Here is a 24,861-nt window from a genome sequence, read left to right as displayed (position 1 = left end):
AAAAAAAAAACTTAGCAGGCCAGATATATATATAAACACGCTTGCTTATGGAATGTGCTAGGGGAAAATTCCCTAGTACACGTGACCTTGATTTGGTTCTCTAGGACTCGATAGAGACATTAGTAGACATGGCATAAATTAGTAGTTAGAAAGTCCAAGGGAAGGCCAAGCACAGTGGCTCAAGCCTGTAATCCCAGCACTTTGTGAGGCCGAGGCAGGTGGATTGCCTGAGTTCGGGAATTTGAGACTAGCCTGGGCAACATGGTGAAACCCAGTCTCTACCAAAAATAAAAAAATTAAAAAAAAAAAATTAAAAAAAAAAATAGCCGGGAGTGGTGGCAGGCACCTGTAGTCCCAGCTACTCGGGAGACTGAGGCAGGAGAATGGTGTGAACCTGGGAGGCGGAGCTTGCAGTGAGCTGAGAGTGTGCCACTGTACTCCAGCCTGGGTGACGGAGTGAGACTCCGTCTCAAAAAAAAAAATTAGCTGGATGTGGTGGTGTGTACCTATAGTCCCACCTACTTGCGGGGCTGGGGTGGGAAGATTGCTTAGGACTAAGAGGTTGAGGCTACAGTGAGCCATGATCTGCTCTCCAGCCTGGGTGACAGAAAGACCCTGACTCACAAAAAAAGAGAAAATCCAAGGGAAACTGTAGCATCTGCATTATTTTTGATATGCATGTTATTGGCCAGCATAGAGACAGGAGCTTGAAACAGGCGACCATTCGTTTTTATCATATTTTGTTTTTTTGTTTTTTTTTTTTTTTTTGAGGCGGAGTCTCGCTCTGTCGCCTGGACTGGAGTGCAGTGGCCAGATCTCAGCTCACTGCAAGCTCCGCCTCCCGGGTTTAAGCCATTCTCCTGCCTCAGCCTCCACAGTAGCTGGGACTACAGGCGCCCGCCACCTCGCCCGGCTAGTTTTTGTATTTTTAGTAGAGACGGGGTTTCACCGTGTTAGCCAGGATGGTCTCGATCTCCTGACCTCGTGATCCGCCCGTCTCGGCCTCCCAAAGTGCTGGGATTACAGGCTTGAGCCACCGCGCCCGGCCGTTTTTATCATATTTTGATTCTTAATTAGGCTAATGTCTTAAATATCACCAGGCCACTGTGTTATACCTACTAACTTTTTAGACTCAGGAAGCAAAAGAGACACTAACCTGAAAGTCTGAATGTTGACATATTCTTTCTCTCGCTTTGCCAGGATATGTTTGATGAGACCCTCCCGCTGCCCAGATTGGGTATTTGGTACAAAGAGCTTCCGCATGGTGTTGGTCACTTTGGGCTGCTCCTTGTTAGAAGCTTCTTTTTCACGTGGAAGCCTAGCAAATAAACGAGAGATTCAAAAGTAAAATTGTTAAAACTATAATTCTCCTACAGGGGAAATATGTTTTCACATGGGACTTACATTTTATTCACTAAAGGGGGTGGAGGTGGGGGTTCCCGGTGAATCCCAGTAGGCTGATTTTGTGAATTTATTTTCTTGTCCAAATTCATAGAAGAAAAATTGTCTTCAAATCCGAGAAGCCCTGAAAGACACAGACCCCAAAGTCAAAGGGGGAAAAAATCTAACATCCAACATATCCAGGGTAACAGGGCTTTGATTTGATCACAATTTGATCAGTGGTATTACTAAACAGAAAGCTACCATAAGGGTAGAAATTACTTGGATTGGGGTTTGAAGAAGCACACCCATTCCTGAAGCACTGATATACTAATTAGAACAATAGTTTACAATAACTTGGAACAGACTAGTAATAGCTAACATTTATTGAAGACAGCACAATGCCTGGTTGACAGTAAGGGAATATATCATTATCTCACTTAATCATCACAAAAAACCCACAAAGTTAGTACTATTAAAAATCTTCCCATATTAAAGAAAAGAAAATGGAAGTTCAGAGTTGTTGAGTAACTCGATGAAGGTCGTATAACTAGTAAGTCCTTCACTTGGGATTCAAACCCAGGCTGTCTGGCTCTGGAGCTTGTACTTTCTACTATCCTCCTAAGCTGGCTCCTGAACAGCTACCATGCTACAGAAAGGATAAGGAGTGAATGCTGGTCAGTGGGTCTGGACTTGATAAAACTACTCTGCAGGAGAATGTGTCTGACATTGGCTTTAATCTACATCACCATATTTGGCCTGATAAAATCCACTGACTCTGCAATGACCATAGCAACAAGGGAACCAGGAACTTTTTAGTACCTGAAAAAACAGAAGGTTTGTCCTTAGTGTCTAATTTCTGGTACCAGCTAGATGAGTCCTTTTGCTCTGGAACAAGAAGTTGTGACTGAGCTGGAGAGATAAGGTTCATGGTAAGAAACTGGGAAGTCTTTCATTGAGTAGAATTTACCATAGCCAAAAGCCATTCTTTCAACATTCCTTAAAAGCAGGGGCCAGCACCATCTTTGGATACAGTGGAAGAAACTAAGGAAATGAGGGCAGCTCTGGGGTCATCTAGGGGCAGAAGGAGAATTATAGTCTATGGTAATCTGTGCTTGCCACGACACTGAATATTCTGAAAACAGGCCTAGTGTCCTAAAAGCTGGGCAGATTTGTTCCCTAACCTATCCCTGTGTTCACTCCTGAAGAAAAAAAAATCAGCTATCAGGGCTTCAAGGGTGAGGTATTTTGCCAATGGCCACTTTCCTCTGTATCAGCATGTCAGAATTCCACTCCCATTGAAATAGAAGAAAGAAAATTGCTGAGTCTTGAGTTACCTTTCTGAGCAGCAAGGACAGCTGAGAGGAACTTCAAACAGTGTTCCTCATCAGGGATTTCAAAGCGGCGCTCTCTGATCCAGTCCCCCTGAACCCGAATTTTGCAGCCACCTAAAAAGAATTGAAATCCATACATACACTGCTATGGGATAAAATGTTTTACTGGGATCATATTCTCAACTTATCAGGTTAATAGAAAGTCCAGAACACAAATATTCCAGATCTATAATATAGGAAGCACATGTACAAGATCAAGAGAGTCAGTACGACGGTGGTGGAAGGGGTGATGCAGAGAGGGAACCCTAAGGGAAGTGAGAACTCCTAGGGCTGATGAACTGTGTCAATGAGCAGCCCCATCTAAGGATATGACACACACTAAAATCATACTTTCCTGCGTTCTGATCTCTCTCTCAGACATCAAAGCAGGGACCTTCGAATTCTAGCAAAAGGTAAATTCCTCAAATCACCCTCCTCCCATTCCTTAGCTGGAAATTCCTATCATTTCAAGTCCAGATCATATTGTCAGAGTATCTGAAGCACAAGGGGAATAAAAGAAGTAGGACGGTTTGTCTGTAAGTACAGATTAAATTTACAAAATGACTTAAAAATAGTGATACTGAAGTATTCTGAAAAGAAGCATCTACAACTCATTACCTCAAGTTTAAAATGTATGTGTTGAATAAACATACAAAAACAATATAATGACCTATGGTCAGAAGTGGTTTGGTTCAAGTATAGCCCAATTGGAAACTAGGAGAATTAGAAGCAAAGTTAGCTAGGACTTTAATTTCATATGTGTATAACATATTGTCTCCCCTTTTCTGATGCCCTATAGTTATCATCTATATCAACTGTTTGGATGTGGTGATCCAGGAAACCTATGTACTTGTTTCTATTCTTATTGTAACTGATTTATTACATACGTTGTTTTCTCATGCCTCTGGAAACTACAAGCTCCTTAAGGGCAAGAGGCAGCATACACATGCAGGGTGCACATACAGGGAACCCAGCACTTTCAGCAGTCTAGGGTAACCAACTGTCCCAGCATTATATGGGACTCAGAGGATTCCTAGGACTCAGGACTTCCAATGCTAAGACTGGGAAAGTCCCAGGCAAATAAGGCTTGCTGGTCACTCTACTGGTGACAGTAACATTAGACTTCACAGACAGAAGGTATTTAATGACTGATGAACTGGACTCTTTAACACTTGTGAATAACAAATACATGAGAAAATGAACGAAAATCCTAGTTTATTTTTTATGGTGGAAATTCACTTCTGAACCTTTGGCTTTTTGTCCTCTGCATTTTTTCTTGTTTCTATCTTTGTAAAGTGAGTTACAAAAAGGAAAATAAAATGATTAGTTAGAAGAAAAGAGATAAAAATGGAGAAAAAATGTGAAAGAAGGCACCCTAATAGACTACAGATAAGAAAATTAATGAGGGTGCCACTGTAGAAAGGAAAAAAGAGAGGAAGGAATAAAGTGTCAATTACAGCAGCCATGAAGATACAGGGAAAACTCCTTCAGGGCCTAACAAGTCCTTTCTTTCTCAGATAATTTATACTAAATGTGGTTTTAAAAGAGTAGTTTCTATCTGACATAAATTTAGAACAAAAACCCTTATTCTCTCTCATACACACAAACACACAATTCCTGAAAGACATATTTTAGCAAATACATAACTGACCTATTTAATGGGCCAGAAATTGCTTACAAAATAACGCTGGATGCTCCCTCACCATGTTGCTTGAGAAAGAGAACAAATTACCTCAAGACTCAACCTTCTACTCTTCTTGTCCATCCTGAAACCCTCTGCACCTCTATGATCTGCAAACACTCCTACATCCTCAACTTCATCTGAATATTCTCTGCATCTCTCAGTAGTTCTCAACTATGCATGCATTAAAATTACCAGAGGCACTTCATTTTTATTTATTTATTTATTTTTTGAGATGGAGTCTCACTCTGTTGCCGAGACTGGAATGCAGTGGCACGAACTCAGCTCACTGCAACCTTGTCCCCCGGGTTCAAGCAATTCTCCTGCCTCAGCCTCCTGAGTAGCTGGGATTACAGGTGCCTGCCACCACATCCGGTTAATTGTTGTATTTTTGGTAGAGATGGGGTTTCACCATGTTGGTCAGGCTGGTCTCGAACTCCTGACCTCGTGATCTGCTCACCTTGGCCTCCCAAAGTGCTGGGATTTTAGGCGTGAGCCACTGTGCCTGGCCACCACAGGCACTTTAAAAACAATATTGAATCCAGGCCCCACTCCAGGACAATTAAAACAGAATCTCTGGAGGTGAAGCCCAGGCACTCGTAGTTTCCCAGCGATCTGACCATATGTCCACATTAAAATTCAGAGTCTACCGCAAAACTGGCTGGTCCCTAGGAGAAGCACTTCTCCTACAACCCTCTTGTATGGATGGATGTATGTATGTATTTATTTATTTTTGAGATGCAGTCTCTATTGCCCAGCCTGGAGTGCAATGGTGTGATCTCGGCTCACTGCAACCTCCACCACCCGGGTTCAAGCGATTCTCCTGCCTCAGCCTCCCAAGTAGCTGGGATTACAGGCACGCACCACCACGCCCAGCTACTTTTTGTATTTTTAGTAGAGACGGGGTTTCACCATGTTGGCCAGGCTAGTCTCAAACTCCTGACCTCATGATCTGCCCGCCTCAGGCTCCCAAAGTGCTGGGACTACAGGCCTGAGCCACCGTGCCCGGCCTGACCCTCTTAATGGAGTCTGTTTATATTCTCTCACATCTGAAGTAATTTTTAGTTGGTGTCTTTATTTGTCCTAATAACACCACCAGACTATTCTTTCTCCTTCTCCCTCAGGCAAAATCCTTTCTCCTTTGAGGCTCATCCACTGGAATGTACCATTTCCTCCCTTTCCTCTACAAGATCATGCATCATCCTCCCAGAAACTTCAGAATCTAAGATAACACTCATAAGACTTTCTCTACACTCAATCTCCTGCCATTAACTTTGGGTCCCTTTAAAATCAGCACAGAAAACCCAGTTAACACCTTCAACTTCCTCATCCAATGAGATTCCCCCTCCACCTCAGCCACCACTTCCTCAGTTGCCATTGGAACCCTCTCAGTTATACCCTGGATTTTGTCATCATAGAACCACCACCACTTCATAAACCTCTAATTCAAATATCCCTCCCTGATATGTTATTCCTTCCAACTTACTTGCTCATTATCCCCACTGTAACTTTTTTTTTTAACCTCATGGGAACCTCCAGTCCATTAATTTCTCCATTTCCTTACTATCCGTCAGCCCCTTCCTGTTCTCACTTCCCCTTTTACCAAACAGATGCCATCATTACACTCTTGCAAAAACCCAGAACTGCCTTACCTCTCTGTTCTTCCATGGTACCTACTTGGCTAAATACCAACCCTCATAAATCGAACTAATTGCTTTTCTGAACTTATACCTGAACAACCAGAGGGGGCAAATATGCACATCCACAACCAGATGGCTATCATTATAAATTCCTGATTGCCAATCTCAACTGGGTCCTCTATCATAGGAAGCAACCTAAGTTCCCACAGTCAATCAGTCTCCTACTACTATCTGAAACAACTGTTTCACACCTACTCATTTATCCTCAAAATTTGGATCCCCCATCTTCTTGAGCCCTCTTATTCTAAGCAGAATGCTTCAGCTCATACTTCAGAGAAAAAATAAAGCTATCACATGGAAATTATCTGTATTTGTACTCATCTCATCCTTTCCTACTGATACAAGGAAGAAGATCCTCCTATCAAGCCTCCTTCACTTTGAATTACAACCCCTCTGATTCTCTCAGTAATCGTACACTCACAACTATTCCCTAGACACATCCCCATATCCTTAACGCTTTCCCTTTCACTAGTTCCTCCACATTAGCATATAATCATGTTCTAAGTCCTTCTCATCTGAAAAACAAAAATATTCCTGGGGCTCTGATTTCCCTCCAACTCCAGTCCATCTCTATATTCCCCTGCAGTCATGTTTCTTTAAAAGACACACAGTCACAGACCTCCCATTTCTTACTTGAATCCATTCCAATATGACTTTCAAACCCACTACTTATCTGAAATTGCTTTAAGTTCACCAATAACCTCCATCCCATGGATATTCTTCAGTCATCTTATTAGACCTATTAGCAGAAATCAACAGTTAATCAGGGCTTGACATAATCTCTTCCAAAGGCTTCTACGATACCATACTCATCTAGTTTCTCTCTCTCTCGTCACTAATTTTGAGTGCCCTTGAAGTATCTCTTCCTCTATCTAACATTTAAAAAGTGGAGCTCCTCAAGTTCAAACATAAATCTTTTTTCTCATTCTATACCAGTATTGTCCAATGGGACTTTCTGTGACTATGGGCATGCTCTAAACTGTGCTGTCCGATTTGGTAGCTAACAACTTGATATGCGACTGCTGCAACTGAGGGACTGAATTTCTCATTTTATTTCTAATTATTTTAAATAGGCACATGTAGCTAGTGGCTACTGTATTCGATAGCACAGTCCACACACAATCACATCATCTCTTACGATTTTGAGTATCATCTACGTGCTAGTGACCCAGACCTTTCTTCTGAGATTCAGATGCATACGTTCACTCGCCAATTTATCATCTACACTCAAGTGTCTCAAAAAAAAATCTCAGCCAGGTAAGGTGGCTCACGCCTGCTAATCCCAGAACTTTGGGAGGCCGAGGTGGGCAGATCACCTGAGGTCAGGAGTTCCAGACCAGCCTGGCCAATAAGGCGAAACCCCCATCTCTGTTGAAAGTACAAAAATTAGCTGGGCATGGTGGCGGGCACCTGTAATCCCAGCTACTCAGGAGGCTGAGGCAGGGGAATAGCTTGAACCCGGGAGGTGGAGGTTGCAGTGAGCTGAGATTGCGCCACTCCCCTCCAGCCTGGGTGACAAGAGCGAGGTTCCATCTCAAAAAAAAAAAAAAAAAAAAAATCTCAAACTAAACATGACTGAAACTGAATTCATGACCCTTCCCCCTTAAGGAAAACTCATTCTTTCTGCAGTGTTCTTATTTCTGCAAATGGTACCATCATCCACAGTCATGTCAGAAACCCGAGATTCATCCTTGACACTTCCTCTCACCCCCTACACTCAAACCAATTCCTATGGATTTTACCTCCAAAAACATCTATCAAGTCTGACTGCTTATCTTCATTACTACTGCCACCACATTCTCTAGCTTATGCTATGGAAACAGCCTCCTAACTGGTCTCTCTGCTTCCATGCAAATGATGACACCCCAGCATAAAATCCTTCATATTCTTCTCATTTTTGAAATCTCAAAATTCAGATTTAATACAAGGCTTACAAGATCCTGCAGATCTGTCCCCTAGCCCGTTTTTCTTACCTTGGTGCCCAAGACCTGTTTTAGGCACCCTGGTCTTCTTTCACTTCAAAGAAAGTGTCAAGCTACTTCCCAGCCTGGAGCCTTGTGATTCCCTTTACCTGGTAAATTCTTCTCTCTCCCATCTTAACCGGTCTCTTACTTAGCCCCTCTGGTCTCAATTTAATTGTCACTTCTTCAAAGTGGTCTTCCTTGACCAGCCTCCTAATATAGTTACTCCTCGCATAAACTCTTAGTACCTTCCCTCAAGAGCATTTATTAAAACTACAAGTATCTGGGTCGGGTGCGGTGGCTTACACCTGTAATCCCAGCACTTTAGGAGGTTGACACGGGCAGATCACAAGGTCAGGAGATTGAGACCATCCTGGCTAACATGGTGAAACCCTGTCTCCACTAAAAACACAAAAAATTAGCCAGGCCTGGTGGCGGGCGTCTGTAGTCCCAGCTACTTGGGAGGCTGAGGCAGGAGAATGGTGTGAACCTGGGAGGCGGAGCTTGCAGTGAGCCGAGATGGCGCCACTGCGCTCCAGCCTGGATGACGGAGTAAGACTCCGTCTCAGAAAAAACAAAAACAAAAACAAAACAAAACAAAAAAAACCCAAACAACAATTATCTGTATCTTATCAGTTTAAAGTCTGTTTCCTATATTAAAATCCTTAAAGTATCATGACTGTACAGCTTTCTGCTATATCCCTAGAGCCTAGCGTAGTTCCTGGCACATAAAAGATAGTCGTATTTTTATAGAATGAATGATTGAATTATAGGTATCTGTGTGACACTAGTACCAAATTGCACAGAAGCAAGAACCAAAGTAGGAGCAGCAACTTTATCTTTGTCATTCTGTACTGATTCTGCACTTACAAAAGTGCCTGACAAAGAGAAGGCACTCAACAAATATTTGTTGAATAATAAATAAACAAGGGGCAGTTTAATATTAGGAAATTAGTACAATACAGTGTACCAATTGGTCAAATAAGAAAGAATAAAATCATCTCCATAAATACTGAAAAGACATTTGCTAAAATTCAGTATACATTCATAATTTTAAAAAACACAAACTTGAAATAAATGCAGTTTCTTAATTAAAAAAAAAAACCTGTTAAATCAACAAGCAATAATGTCATTAACAGTGAAATACCACTTGAGGCATTCTCACTGAAATCAGGAGCCAAACAAGAAACATCATCGTTTACCACTGGTCCCAATATTCTCACTGGTATAGTGTACAACAATAGTAGCTACTAGAAAAGAGACAAAATTATTATTTATAGATGATTAAGGTTAGCTACCAAAATGAAAAAACAAAATGAAAAGCAAAAAAGATTAAAAATAAATTTCAATGAAGCAACTGGATAAAAGATAAATATCCATAACTCAACAGCTATTCTGTATACTAGTAATAAACAATTAGAAGGGCATAGAAAAAAACTCCACTTGCAATAGCAGCAAATAAAATCCACCACAAAATACTTAACCTAAAAACTATATATATGAAGAAACTATAAAATTTTACTGAAAGATATAAAGGAGGACCTGAAAAAAATAGATACATCATGTTCCTTGACAATGACTTAATTTTATGAAGAAGTTAATTTAATAAAATTTGGCACAGACCTATGGTGAAATGTTGGTCTTTAAAAAGCATATTATAAAATAATTATAAATGACATAGGAAAATGTGACAATATAATGTTAAATGAAGATGCAGGATAAAAAACTATATATGAGGATTCCATTATGTAAAAATATAAAGAGTGGAAGGAAATACATAAAAATGTTAACCACAGTGGTGATCTCTAGATTGCAGGAAAATAATCTTAATTTGATACTTTAAGCTTTTCTGAATTTGTAAATTGTATATAATGAAGATGTATTACTTCTATAATGAAAAAAAATTATTTACAAGGCATTTAACACCAATATCCAGACAATGGGAAAATGCATATTTACATTAAAATCAGGCCTGCCTAATAAACCCAAGATCTCCTTCGTGCAACACACTGTGTACCGTAAAGGTTTATGTATGAAGCCCAAGGATCAAGATAAAATATGGTTTCAGTGCAAATATTACTAAATGGGTAGAAATAACCAAGGATTTTACTTAAGTGGTCACTTACCTATTTTCCCCCTATGAGCCAGTAACTAGAACTCTGGACATAGCAACACATGGCTAATGTAGAAGCAGCTACAACAAAACTAATGCCGAAAATTAAGTGCTTATAAGAGAAAAGACACAGCTCAGTTTAACTTTTCAGCTTTGAATCAAATACCTCTCTATATCAAATACAGGACGTTTCCATCTCTTATTTCAGCAGCAATTTCAGTTGTTACAGAATTGCCTTTGTTCTAATTTTGCTTTTTTAAGTGTTGTTTTTGCCTTCTCCTTTCTAAGCACAATAAGAAATAGACATTAAGTTATTTTCTCTCTTGGATACTTGCAGCTGGGGTTTACCTGGCCTTTCAGGCACAGCCTTTAAGACTTCTAAAATCCGGGGCCGGGCGCGGTGGCTCAAGCCTGTAATCCCAGCACTTTGGGAGGCCGAGACGGGCGGATCACGAGGTCAGGAGATCGAGACCATCCTGGCTAATACGGTGAAACCCTGTCTCTACTTAAAAATACAAAAAACTAGCCGGGCGACGAGGCGGGCGCCTGTAGTCCAGCTACTCGGGAGGCTGAGGCAGGAGAATGGCGTAAACCCGGGAGGCGGAGCTTGCAGTGAGCTGAGATCCGGCCACTGCACTCCAGCCTGGGTGGCAGAGCAAGACTCCGTCTCAAACAACAACAAAAAAAAAAAAAAAAAAGACTTCTAAAATCCACAACCAAAGGGAAAAAAAAAAACTCAAGCCAGAAAAAAGCCTACTTAAACCGTTCAATACAAATTAATAGTGCCAAGGGTGGGACTCTGTCTAAACAAAGTTATGTAAACCCCTAGTCCCAAGCTCAGTGCCAGTTCCCACTCATCCAAGGACTCAACCAAGAGATAAGGCAACCCATTTGATTTCGATTCATGTGGTCAGATACTCTTTTCCATAGCAACCTCACAGTAGCATAGAGTGCCCATTTTCTCCACCCCATAAAATAGGACAATTAGATGATAAACAAAGAACAGCTTGCACAGAAAGTCAAAGATGATTTGCTTCAACAGATAAAAATGAGAGAATGGAAACACTGAAAAGAAGATCATGTTCCCTCTAATAAAGAGATGCCTTGAGGGGATGGGGCTTAAATAAAAGACTAAACTTTCTTTTTAAAGGAATGCCTGGACAAGCAATTAAGGGACTCTTCAGCCTTCCAAAAAATACAACAAATAAAGGAAAATATTATGACCTAATTTAAAAAGAGGGTAGGGAAAAAACTTAAAATGTAATAGCAGTTAAAAGTGACCAAAAAAACCCACCATAAACTTTATGTGCTTTAAACATTAGCCCTTCCTACAATTAACAATTCTACAGCAATGATTTAACTGACAGCAACAATACTGGTAGCTCAATGAAGTACAGCATTAGAAAGGTAGATCATTATTTTTAATTTTTATAAAGATTCTTACCAGCCACCTGCTTTTTCTTAGGCTTAGCCTACATGTTTTTGGGAAACAATGCTAATTTGTATGGCTGCTACAGGAGACTACAGGAAAAGATGATAAAATAAAAAATGTGCCCCAAAAGGTGTCTTAAATGTAGTGAGTGTTCAAGTAAATATTTGTTGAATAAAAATCAAGCACATTCAGAAAGATACTCACTGTTAGAAGCTATGTCAATCAAAAGAGTTTCTTCTGCTTCTGAGATGGGAAAAAAAAGAGTAGATCAGGGAAGAGAAAACCACTCATTACAACCAAAAGAATACATGCCTAACTAAATAACTGCTTCTCTCAGTCACTACTCCTAGGTCTTAGAACCTATTTTTTTAAATCCTTTTTCATTTAATATTTTTTAAAGGGATTTTTAATAGCACTAGATTCTAAAGACTATGAGCAAATCAACTAAAATAAAAATGAACTGAAGAAGTAACCAAATGGAACTCCTTAAAGCAAATCAAGGAACGAGAAATTAATAGTACAGAATATAACAACATGTTAATTCAAGCAAAAGCAAGTTTAATTCCCCTTAACTGTAATATACTGATTTAACTCCGGGTCCTTTAGATACTTCTTTAGATACCAGAAGGCAAAGGAAGTTACCCTGAAAGCCCACAGGTGAATTACTTTCTTAACTCAGATCTATTCTATGAAAACTTCCCAGTGATCTCATCATGTCTGCCCCTGCCCCACACAGGTGGGTAGAGTATACCTTCAGGTTACAATTACCACCTGTGGGCTAAAGGCCCTCCATACCCAACAGGGTGCAAAGCAGTCTGCAAGTTTAGAGTTCTCTTATCTCTCAATGGTTCTCCTGGACTTCTTCCTTTACAACAAGTGTCTAGATCCAAGCTATCTCTTCCCCTCTGATTTCTCTGGATTTGACCAACTGCACCTGCCAGACCCTCCAGGCTAACTGAATTCCGGGTACTGACTCCGTGGGATTAGCTTGGATCTACCTTGGTCAAATGGAGTAGTCTCACCTTTTTCACCTCCCTCCCAAGACTGAATTATTTATTTGGCTCCATTACTCAGGTACAACAGAAGCAACTGGCAAGAAACTAACTCACTTAATACCAGAAAGTAGTCTCGATATTATTAGGATGACTAAACAAGGGGAATTAGGGCATCAAAACATAGCTATTGTAAGTTTACTACTGTTCTTCATTAACTTTTAGTTTTGTAAAACCTGGGTGTTTACAGATGGTTCTCTTTTTCTTTAGAGACGGCCTCACTCTCTCACTCAGGTTAGCATGCAGTGGCACAATCACAGCTCACTGCAGCCTCGAACTGCTAGGCTCAAGCAATCCTCCTGCTTCAGCCTCCCAAGTAGCTGGGACTACAGGTATCTGCCACCACGTTTGGCAAATGTTGTTTTCTTAATTTTATTTTTGTAGAGATGGGGTCTCGCAATGTTGCCCAGGTTGGTCTTGAACTCCTGGGCTCAAGCAATCCTCCTGCCTCAGCTTCCCAAAACGTTGGAATTACAGGCACAGTTTATAAAATAGATGCACAGGTCAGGAAATAGAAAGGAGGTGAAAATCATACATAAGTCTTCCTACAGTCATGGGGAACTACATTACATGTGTGCACATATTTTCCCAGATTCTAAGCAGCAGCACTACGATCTAACAATCAGCAATTGATTTCTTATTAAAAATACTAAGAGAAACAGGGTAAAAGAGATCCTAGAGGTAGGGTAAAAAGGTACAAAGCTAACAGGATATTAATTTAAAGTCATGTTCTTTGGCTCTTCCCCTCTGTGAAGGGCTACATCTTGAAAAGTGAGGTGGCCACAGCCACTTACTATGGCACGCAGCTACCTTGTTTAGAATGTCTCTCTCACATAGGGCAGGCTAAATAGCTATCACTCCAGTCTTCTGTACAATATGGACACTATTCATTGAAGCTATTTTTAATTCTTAACACAAGCATTCTTAAAAAGTCATATCCACTAGCTTAGTATTTTCACTTACAGGAATAAATCCTTAGGAAATAAGAGATGTGCAGGTATATTTAGGTGCAGAGATGTTCATCATATTACTATTTATACTAGTGAAAAAATAACCGAAATGTCAACATAGCGGAATTATTACATTATGGACCATTCATAAACTGGAATGGTATATAGCCATTAATGATATGGAAAGTGCTCATAATATGATAGCATGTAGAACAGATAAAAAATTGTATAAGATAAGTATCACTCATGCTGCAATGTATGTATAGAAAAAAGGAAAATGCTAGGTGTTTATCTCTGAAGGATGGGAATTTAAGTGACCTATTTTCTTTATACTTTTCTGTTCTTTCCAAAGGTATTACATTATGTATATGTCACTTAGTGATTAAAAAAAAGTTCAATGTAGTTTAAGAAATAATCCATGCAAGCTAAGATTTCAGTTTTCCAAGAAAGGCCAGGCATGCTGGCTCACGCCTGTAAGTTGCCCAGCACTTTTGGAGGCTGAGACAGGCAGACTGCTCGAACTCAGGAGTTTGAGACCAGCCTGGGCAACATGGCGAAACCCCGTCTCTACAAAAGTTACAAAAAAATAAAAATTAGCTGGGGGGTGGTGCACCTGCAGTCCCAGCTACTTGGGAGGCTGAAGTGGGAGGATCGCTTGAGCCTGGGAAATGACCTTGTCTTGAAAAAACAAGTTTTCCAAGAAGCTACAATTGATACAGAATGCTTCTGACTGATAAAGCCACTGGTCCTAGTGAAAACAGAATGCATTTGTTCTCTAGTATCAATTTCCTTTCTAGAGCAATGTGAGATGACAGAAGCAACACCTCCTACACAAACCTCCCAATTTTTAAGTTTCATCGTAGCAGATGAAACAACAGATTTTCTGTGCTCCGTCCCCAAATTTGAGGGCAGGAGGCCAAATATTTCCTCCCCAGAGTCAATTTTCTTATGATTCACCAATGTCAAGGTTTGAGAATCAGCACAATTGAGAATCAGCACAAGATATTACAATCTGGCAAGGTATGTTGCCAAATGTCTTAATTTCAAATAGCATGTGGAGAAAGTGCTGAATGTGTGTGAATCCAAGTGACCTTGGTACCTTATAATGAGCACTGTGTCCGTTAAGCCCAAGAATGTTATTTAAATCCACATATAGGTCAGTCAGCATAAAAAACTACCTACACAGGTAACAATCTACGTACATCTCTAACCCAAGCCAAGGAAACAGGTGAGCCAACAGACACACGCATATATACAAATACATTGCAATATAACCCTTCAGCATTCTTAAAGTATCATCTCCTCAATGTTATCTTTTTATGCAAAGAGTAATACATTTCATTTTACATGCAGTGACAAATTTAAATATGCATGGTATTACATAATGCAGTAATGACCAAGAAAAAACACTATAAAACTAGCTAAGCAATTAAAGCTAGTACCTTGAACACATCTGAAGTGGCTATTTATAGGAATGATATCTTGAACATGCTGTTCCTTCTCATGCAACTGGATTATTAACCTAGGAAACAGAAGAACGCATCAAAGAATAGCCATTGAAAAACCCATTTAGCAACAAAATACTTCGCTGTCCTGTTATACAAATCTAGTCTGTATTTATTAGACTTGCTGCATCTAGTTCCCTCGATCTGAGCATCATGACAGCTAGATATTGCTCTAGACCTAAAAGGATGCTAGTGGTGATGAACATCTGATTACCCACACTGTTCTCTAGGCCATATATCCTAAAAGCAGCATACAAGCTTAAGAGCATGAATTACAGAGTATATAGCTTCAGAGTATGCATACCAGAGTGAAGAACTGACAGCCAGATGTGAAGTCCAGGGACCATAGCTATCTTTACACCATGGAATTTCTAGTACCTAGCACAGAGCCTGGCACACAGCAGTTGCTCGTGTGTGTGGAATCAATGAATTAGAAAATTCATAAATTAAGTTTCCAATTACATTACCATGGCTTTTTACCAAAGAATGGATCTGTCTCTTCAAACAAGCATTCAGGTTCATGGAGGAGTAAGAGGGAGTGCCGAGCCAGCTGGATCGGTCAAAATATCAGTGACCAACAAGGTGGCAGATACCACAACCGATTGCCTTCAAATCCCTTGTGTTTTTTCTCTGGTTTCTAAGTTTACGCTGGTATTTCTATGAACATGAGTAAACCTGGCTCCCCAGTATGAAATCCATACTTCTAAATCCATATGTACTCCTGAAATATTAATTTTTCATTTATTATTTATCCTTAATGGCCCAGAATCAAGGTACAACCTACTGGTAAACAGCCATTCTGAACGTCAACTAGCATTCCCAAAGTCAAGCACTCTTCCAAGTATTGTTTTTAGTTTTGTTTTTGTCAGGAACACTCTGTTTCTTCCTGAGTTTCATCTCAAATATCACCTCCTCTGTGAAGCTTTCCTCAATACCCCCAAGCAGAACCAGCAGCCTTATTGCCTTTGTTTGCCCCTCTAATAGAACACTTATACACTCCATTATGGTTATATTTATTTCCCCTCACTGATTTGAGCCCCTTGAAAGCAAAGACTAGATCATAATCAGTTTTGTTTGCAGCCTAACAGATGCTCAACAAATACTGGTTGAATAAATCAACTAGCTTAATTAAGCTATAAGCAGAGGTGAATTTTAAAATGAAACTGTTTAACTTCTGACATTAAAATGTCATCGTTTTGAAGGGTTTGACTTCTATTTTGTTGTCTTTTGGGGTGCTTGTTGCTTTTGCTTTTTGTATTTTCAAATGTGTTAACTTTGAAGAGGATAACCTGGGATAGGATAAGTAATTACTTAGATAGAACTAACAGAAATAAAAGTATTAATGCTTCTTTTCTGCTCTGATCCTTCTTGCCTAATTTGCAGGGGTTTGTATTCTAAGGTGACTACAGGAATATGGGGCAGGCCCCTTTCAATCTGGAAAGTTCATGAGTTGAGTGGAGAGTCCTATAAACCCAGATGGAAACCAGAAGCCAGATAAAAGGCTGAGAAATCAAAGGTTAAGGAGGAAGAGCTTACTTTGAGGAAGATAAACACAAACCACTAAAATCTCAAAATACATAAAAAAGAAACGGTGTTGAACATCTAGCAGTAAAGCTTCATGTGAACAGTACTGTTAAAAACTACTACAAACAGAAATAAACTGAGAATTTAAGTGAATTCCACAAACATTTATTGAGTATTTACTACGTAATTGAGTATTATACTATTGAGTATAAACACGTGTTACCCACTAAATTACGACGAAAGAGTAGGGCTAAGAATAAGCATAAAAATTCTACCTGAGTGTAATTATTCATTTCAGAATATAAAGATTAGAAATAATTAGTATACAGCAAAACAATGGAATTCAGAATTTGGTAGTTGTCAAACAGAAAAGAGTGACAAATCCTGAATGCCAACTCTGCCTTATCCCTAGGAAACACTTTGATTTGTTCAAGGAAGGTTAAAGGTCAAACAGGTTTTTTCATAATCTATTATCCTTGAAAAAGATGAATCTTAGTGTTTGAGTCCCTGTTTCCAAAAAAACCTGATTTTTAATTGCAATTTTGGTCAAGTAAATTTCCTATGGTTGACAGTAGGAACCACAGACCTAAAGATTTAAGACAGGCTTCAAGTTCTAGGACAAAAAGGCCAAAAGTAAAAAGTTCTGGACGTTTGAGTCAGAGAAGGCACCAGAGACAAGAAGATGAGGATTACAGATGGTATTATGGTATTAGGTGTCTCCAGTAAATGCTTTCAAGAGAAACTTCTCAGTGTCATTCTGAGACATGTTACATAGGATCAGATCTCAGGTATTCTACTTCCTAATTGCAAACAAGTGACTTAACCTGTCTGTGCTTCAATTTCTGTATCTATAAAAGGGGGATGATGATATTACTATTGTATGTAACCCTCACACGTGGATTAAATGAACTAATTAATGAAAAGTGCTTAGAACAGTACCTGGCACATAAGCAGTCATTGAGTGTTAGTTATATAGCAACAACTGTATCAGCTGTTTATATATAAACTATAGTTTATATATATTTAAAACTATATAGTTTATAAATAAACTGTTAATATAGTAACAACTATATTAGTTGTTAGTTATATAGTTGTTAGTTTTATAGTGTTACTTATATATTAGTGTTAGTTATATAGCAACCCCATACCCCCACATATACCCCCAACTATACCCCCATAACTTACACAGAATTGGAACACAAGACTTCCTTATTAGCTCAACAGAGTTCCAAATCTACTAATCCGAGGGACCACATTCTGGGCTGTGGTCATCTCAGTAATGTAGCTATTCTATTCAATCTTCAGATTTTTGTTTTTACATTAGAGGAAACCAAGGCACAGAAGTTTTACTGGTTTGCTCAAGGGTCACCTCTCTCTAACCCACTCTAGCCTTTGGAAATGTTAGTGGTGTTCCACTTTTCTGCTGAATTTAGTTTTATTAAATTCTGAATTTAGTTTCATTAAACTAGTCTTCCAGGGTTGGATGAAATCTGGGTTTGATGAACTTCCCAATAGAGCTGACTAAGCAGGACCTAGGAAGGAGCTACTTCATAGAACTAGCTGACATCCAGTTACAGTGGCATCAATAGTCTCAGAAAAGAGCAGGTTGGGCCAGTGGGGATTTCTTCCATGTAAATCAGACAGCATAGACACAGAGGATCTAAAAGTGGGGACTGAGGAAATTGGTTTTAGGCAGAACCCAACGTTGGGAGATGGCAAGATTTAAGTGAACAATTTTTAAACTGGGAAGGAATATTATGTCAAGAAGCCAGTGAATATCCAAGGGAGGTGTCTTGGGCACACAGGGATAGGGACCTATGATATGTAAAGGTCACCATGGATACTTTTGAGATGAGGCATTAGTGACAATAGAGGTTAGCAGCTATGGTGATAGCTTATCAAAATAATCTTTTGATCAATCATTCAACAGTATTTACTGAGTTCCTATGTCTAAGGCAGAGAGGAAGGTGACACACTGATAAAATACTGTTATTTCTATCTCTACACATTTCATTACATTTTCTTTCTAACAGTCAAATCAGTAAGTGAGGCAGTTTCTGGCCTACACTAAACCATTACTGAATTAATGAATATGCCTTCAAACAAGTGGGATAAGGGGGTGGGGAGACTGGAGAAACCAGCTGAATAGGGTTAAGACACGTCTGTAACGTGAACAATGAGGCATTTCCATAGCATTTTTACGTTTTGTAAACCACGCTCGCATTTATTTTTCCCCCACTTATAACTCCAAAGGCTATAAGGTAAGGCAGTTAATGGTTTTATTAAACTGAAGAGTTAACTTTGGCCCAGAAAGCTTTATTGACTTGCCCAACGTTACACAACACATGTCAGTTGCAGGGGCAGGAACTAAGAACCCAGGCTTCCTGCTTCCCGGCCCATTCAGTCATTCCACTGAGCCACACTGCCAAGCAAGATCCAGAGGCGTGGAAGTTGGGGACAAAGCCCCGAGGTTAGAGAGCACTGGTACTTCACACCTGGACCTGAACCTGTTGCCCGCGTGGCCTTAGTAGGAGTACAGTGGGTGACCCGTCGCGGTTTGGGGTTGGGAGGTAATGGCAGGCTCACCTCCTCTGTGGGAATCAGGTGGTTACTTACTCATATTGCCCGTTCCTCTGGGCTAGGGTCAGGGCGCAGGGCTCCCGGAGAGGACCCTTCATCTCCATACCCTCGACAGTATGCGGGCGCTAGTCAAGGGTCTCCTTTGGAAGCGCGGTGGGGAGAAGTGGTGCACTGCGGGCGAAGGGGGTCTTCCACCCACCCCCCCCCCGGCCGCCCTCCCCCGCCCCGCCCGGCTTCGCCTCCCGCGCCGGCCCCCTCCCCCACTCTGCTCGGCCTCTGGCCACCCGGCCCGCCGTGTTCCGCAGGGCCCCCGACCCCCACCCGCGGCCCTGCGCGGTCTCCCCTCCCCCTTCTCTCCGGCGGATACGGCAAGGGGCTGGGCTCCGACCGGGAGCGGCGGCTCCATCCAGGCGGCCTCCGGGCTCGGCGGGACAGCGGACTGCAGGCGGATCCGACGACAGTGGCTCCCGAGTCCCCACACCCACCCACCTCGGCTGCGTGTCGTTTGAGGAACCGCTCCGCGCCGGGCGCCGGGCGCCGGGAGCCGGGAGCGGGGTGCTGGGAGCTGAGAATCTGACCCGAGAGAGAGCGGCGCCTCGCGCCCCCGCCAGTTTTCCAGGCCGCCGCAGATTCCGCTCCCTGCGGCCAACCTGCGGAACTGCAGCGAGAGACCCGACGGACTGGGGGCTTCTCTACCACGTCCAGCAAGGAATGGGGTTTAAATGCCACCTGTGACATCAAAATTGTTCTGCGGACTTTGAAGATGGCCACAGAAACAAAACACAGTCACACCTATGGGGGATCTCAAACCTGTTGTGTCAATGCGACCCATATCATCCATATATAAAACAATATATATAACATATATAATATATATATATATATTTCTTAAGGTTATAATGCTCCGTGTTGGTTATCCTACCATTTCCCTTCCTCTTCTTTCTTCTATGCCCTATATCGGAGAATTCCCTAAAGCCCAGACCTTTGCTCCTCCTCTGCGTCCCCTCCAGGTCACCTCTAACTAGACAGTGTCCAAATATATATCCCTGGCCCAGGCCTGTTACCTAATAGTGTCCATTGTTAGCACATCACTACGTCACAAAACTAACTCATTATCATTTCACTTGAAAGTCATACATTGTCCTCCCCCTCCTAATCTCTATATCCAATCAGTCAACAAACCCTGTTAATATTTTACATGGAATTACTTTTAGATTCCTTATTTTCTCTCCATTCGCACTGCCATAACTTTATTGTAAGCCCTTGTGATAGCCTATCTGGGTTATTGCATTTTTCTTTAAATAAATCCTGTTGGGTTTACTCTGTCCTTTGACCTGTTTACTCTGTTGACAGCCATAACAATATTTTTCCCAAAGTAATTTTTTGATTGTGTTATTCATTTGTTCCAGAATCTATACACTAGGTATCAAGACTGACTGTAAATCTGTAGTAATTAAAAGTATACTATGGAGATAGACAATCAATGAAACACAATATAAAAGCCCCCAAACAGACCACACATATTGGAAGGTTGATATGCAGCGTGTGGGACATTTCAAATCAGTGGGGAAATAATGGATTATCCACTAAGTGGTACTAGGACTACTGCTTATCCATATGGAAAACTATAAAATTAGACCCCTACCTCTAACCATGGAAGAAAAATCAGTTCCAGGTGGATTAAAGATCTAAATGTGAAAAGCAAAACTTTATAACTTTCAGAAAAAAACTGAGTATCTTTATGAGCTTGGAATATGGAATGAGAATAAGACATTTAGCTAAATAAAATTCCAAAATGTGTGTACTTCAAGACAATATAAACAAGTTAAAAGACAAACTGGCCTGCACAGTGGCTCATGCCTGTAATCCTAGCACTTTGGGAGGCCGAGGCGGTAGGATCCCTTTAGCCCAGGAGTTTAAGACCAGCCTGGGCAATGTGGCAAAACCCTGTCTCTACAAAAAATATAAAAATTAGCTGGATGTGGTGGCAAGTGCTTGGAGTCCCAGCTACTCAGGAGGCTGAGGTGGGAGCATCCCCTTGAGCCAGCGAGGTCACAGCTGCAGTGAGCCATGGATGGCGCCACTGCACTCCAGCCTGGGAGTCTGGGTGACAGAGCAAGAGCTTGTCTCAAAAAAAAAAAGAAAAAGAAAAAGAAAAAAGGCCAGCTGTCATCACCTTTCTGACATCTCCCTCCATTTCCCTCCACTCTCTCTAACTAGCTTTGCTTAGTCACACTGACTCCTTGTTGTTCCTAGGACTTGTCAGGCACACTCTTGCCTCAGGGCCTTTGCACTTGCTGTTCACTCTGCCTGCACTCTCACCTCCTTCAGGTCTTTGCTCAAATGTCACTTTCTCGCTGAAGCCTTCCTAGACCACTTTATTGAAAACTGTAATTCAACAATCCCCTTCTCCATCACCACACATACAGGTTTCCTATCCCTCTTCCCTGCTTATGTATCACTATTCACCACTTCTGTTTTATTTATCAATATTATTGGTCATTTACCTTCACCCACTAGAATGTTGAGTTCCATGAGTGCGAGGATTTTTGTCTGTTTTGATCATAGCTACATTCTCAGTGCCTAGAACCATTCTTGGAGCAAAGTATGTGCTAGAGAAATATTGATTACATGAATGAATGACTTAGTATCCAGGATATATAAGAACTCCTATAAAAAAGAAATAAAGAAACCTAATAGAAAAATTGAAAAAATATCTGAGTAAGTAATTCATAGTCAAGGAAACCCAGATGGCCAATAAAGACATGAAAGATGCCTAACTTTATTACTATTCAGGGAAATTGAAAAGTAAAACCACAAGATACCATTTCACAACCATCGGTTTTGTGAAAATTTAAAAAGTCAGACAACCCCAAGTATTGTTGAGGTTCTAGCAGTAGAACTCTGATTTAAGGCTAGAAGGAGTTTAAGTTGGTAGAACTGCTATGAAGAACAATTTGATGATGTCTAATAAAGGCAATACCCCTGAATCTAGAAATCCTATTTCCAGATATAGACACTGGCAAAACTCTACCTTTTATATGCACAAAGAGACATATAAAAGAATATTCGTTGCAGTATTATATGTAATCCCAAAAATGGAAGCCAAGTAAATGTCAGCAGGTGAATGAATAAATAATGGTGTTCTCGATGAATGAAGTTGAGCTACAAGTAGTAACAGCTAAATTTCAAAAATATAACGTTGAGCAAAAAGCGAATTGCAAAACATGTACAGTATACTGTGTATATAAAGTCTGAAAATACCATCTATTGTTTATGGCTACATAAATGAGTAGTACTGTAATAGTATATAAAACATGAAAGGGCATGATCACCAAATTTAAAGGAGGGAGAGGATTGACACTGGGGAGGGGCATACAGAGAATATCAAATATATCTGTAATATTTATTTCTCAAAACAGAATCTGAAAAGTGATGCTGCAAGATTTGATAGAACTGGGTGGTGGGTACATATATTGGTTCTGTTATTCCATGTACTTTCCTGCACTGAAAATCATTTGCAGTCAATGAAAATGAAAGATAAAGAAGGAATATGCAGGGGAGGGTTAGCAGTATCAAATGCTGAAAATAGGACAAGAAAATGAGGGCCAAAGAGACTTTGTTTGGATGTGTCAAGGAGTTCACTGGAGACCAATACTTGTTTGGTTTCAATAAGTGGTGAGGATAGAAACAAGATTATGGGGAATTGAGGAGGAGCTGTATTGTGAGAAAACGGAGACAAGAGACCACAGATTAAAGAGGTTTGGAAATAAAAAGGAACGAAGTACAATTTTAATTAAATTAGTTAGAAGGGTCAAACAGAGGTTGTCGACAAAGCCTGAAGCCACTTTAAAGCAAAGAGGAAGGAGCCAACAAAGAGGGGGCCTTTTAAGATGCTAGAAGAGAGAGGTGGTAAGGTTGCAAGCAAAATCCCTCAGTAATTGAGAGGGACAAAGATCCAAGATGGAGATGGCAGAATTGGCCTTAGGGAAAAGGTGAGATACTTCTTCTTCCAAGTTTACAGTATCCTCAGCACCTAAACAGTGCCTTGCACATAGTGGGTACTCAATAAATATTTGTTAAGTGAGGAATAACAGGTTGTATGGAAATTAAAATATACTGAGGTAAGGATACTAAAAACTGAGGTCTCTCACAGGGTAAATGATGGTTGCATATAAGTGGCTTCCAATGCAAAGAGTTAAAAAAATTCAATAAAATTCAAATAAATGAAACTCTGGCTTCAAGAAAACATGAATCTCACCACCTTTACCACCACTATCACCACCACCACCACCTGCACGTGCGTGCGTGTACACACACACACACACACACACACATATTCAATGGGTGCTCAGTGCCTGCCTTTTATCCATTAGGCGACTGTCACTAAGTGTCTACAACTTACAGGCTTTTCAGAAATAAAATTTAAAAAAAAACAGGATCTTTAAAAAAGACTAGAGCCGAGCACGGTGGCTCACACCTATAATCCCAGCACTTTGGGAGGCCGAGGCAGAAGGATCATTTGAAGTTTGAGATTAGCCTGGGCAATCTAACGCCACCCCCATCTCTACAAAAATAAAATAAAATAAAATTAGCTGGGCATGGTAGTATGTGCCTATAGTCCCAGTTACTCGAGAGGCCGAGGCAGGAGGATCACTTGAGTGCAGGAGTTCAAGGTTGCAGTGAGCTATGATTGTGCCACAGCACTCCAGTCTGGGCGACAGAAGGAGACTCTGTCTCTAAAAAAATTTGTTTTTAAGTAAAGGCTACAAAATGCTAAAATGACAAATTAAAAAATAATAATTTAATTAAATGGCATACAAAATAGAACAGTATATCAAGTTCATTAACAGTTAAATTTAGTATGCATTAAAAAACCCATTATATTTGAAGACGATTTTTAGGTTGAATTTCTCACTTCCCAAGAATTCCCAAGTACATATAATTCTTATGGAGAAATCACAGCCATGTAAATTAAATTAGTTATGCACAGACAAATAATTTCAAAAGCAAAATTACCAAAGCATTTTCAAAAATTTATAGCAAAAATATAAATGTTTAATGCAGGATGCAGATGCATTTTAATATGTTTATTATGATGTTGGCTGAAGTCTCCACAAGTGACAGTGTTTAGGGCCTGCGAAGGCAAAAACAGGCCTGCCTAACATAGATGAGGCTGGGAAGGAAGATTTTGCATAGGTGAGTCAGCAGCCAGAGGCTGGAAGGCAGGCCTAGTGGAAGCATAAATGATTCATTGATTTTTAAATCACCACTAGTTGAAAAGCCTCCCTTTTCATATACACAAATCCAGCATGGGTATGGCTTTCCATACAGAGCAACACAAAGAGTTAATTTTTATTTACATATTTCTGATTTGCATTTCTATATGTCTACTTACACATTTCTATGTTATTTATGTCTATTTTCATTCCTTATAGAGTTTGGGGTGAGAAAGGCTCATTACTTGGGGCCACAGCCCCCTCTTCACCACTCTTTCACCAAGAGTGTAGGGGCCACACCTACACTCTTGGTGAAATGGCGACAGGCATGGCAAGCAGGAAAAACTGGCCTCCTTTGGCACACAATGCCCTCCAGGCCCTTCTTTCCCTT

General features: G+C 40.5%; 2 protein-coding genes across 2 annotated transcripts in view; one reads left to right on the top strand and one right to left on the bottom strand.

Annotated features, from left to right (window-relative positions):
- The window catches only part of OCRL (OCRL inositol polyphosphate-5-phosphatase), a 52,381-nt gene extending 32,115 nt beyond the window's left edge, over positions 1 to 20,266 (bottom strand). The window contains exons 1-7 of the mRNA XM_033201153.1: positions 20,174 to 20,266; positions 15,085 to 15,164; positions 11,845 to 11,883; positions 2,718 to 2,828; positions 2,203 to 2,292; positions 1,405 to 1,525; positions 1,157 to 1,318 (exon numbers count right to left, since the gene is read on the bottom strand). Coding sequence (XP_033057044.1) covers positions 1,157 to 1,318; positions 1,405 to 1,493 — 251 coding nt within the window. The 5' untranslated portion in view covers positions 1,494 to 1,525; positions 2,203 to 2,292; positions 2,718 to 2,828; ... (1 more) ...; positions 15,085 to 15,164; positions 20,174 to 20,266. The remainder of the gene's footprint in view (positions 1 to 1,156; positions 1,319 to 1,404; positions 1,526 to 2,202; positions 2,293 to 2,717; positions 2,829 to 11,844; positions 11,884 to 15,084; positions 15,165 to 20,173) is intronic.
- Positions 17,233 to 20,151, top strand: LOC117078444. Its single transcript, XM_033201993.1, has 3 exons — positions 17,233 to 17,377; positions 19,089 to 19,367; positions 19,619 to 20,151. The coding sequence occupies exons 1-3, from the start codon at positions 17,233 to 17,235 to the stop codon at positions 19,984 to 19,986; spliced, it is 792 nt and encodes a 263-aa protein (XP_033057884.1). The 3' UTR covers positions 19,987 to 20,151.
- Positions 20,267 to 24,861: the final 4,595 nt, after the last annotated feature.

This window comes from Trachypithecus francoisi, unplaced genomic scaffold, assembly GCF_009764315.1.
Source record: "Trachypithecus francoisi isolate TF-2019V2 unplaced genomic scaffold, Tfra_2.0 Lachesis_group6, whole genome shotgun sequence".
NCBI lineage: Eukaryota > Metazoa > Chordata > Mammalia > Primates > Cercopithecidae > Trachypithecus > Trachypithecus francoisi.
This window is presented reverse-complemented; position numbering and strand designations above follow the sequence as displayed.

Excerpts from the sequence above, each read along its gene's own strand:
- LOC117078444 (XM_033201993.1), top strand. The coding sequence starts at position 17,233 with ATGGTTGACAGTAGGAACCACAGACCTAAAGATTTAAGACAGGCTTCA. Across the intron at positions 17,378-19,088 it reads GGATTACAGATGGTATTATG|CCACACTGCCAAGCAAGATC; the intron begins GTATTAGGTGTC and ends CATTCCACTGAG. Across the intron at positions 19,368-19,618 it reads ATCTCCATACCCTCGACAGT|GGCAAGGGGCTGGGCTCCGA; the intron begins ATGCGGGCGCTA and ends TCCGGCGGATAC.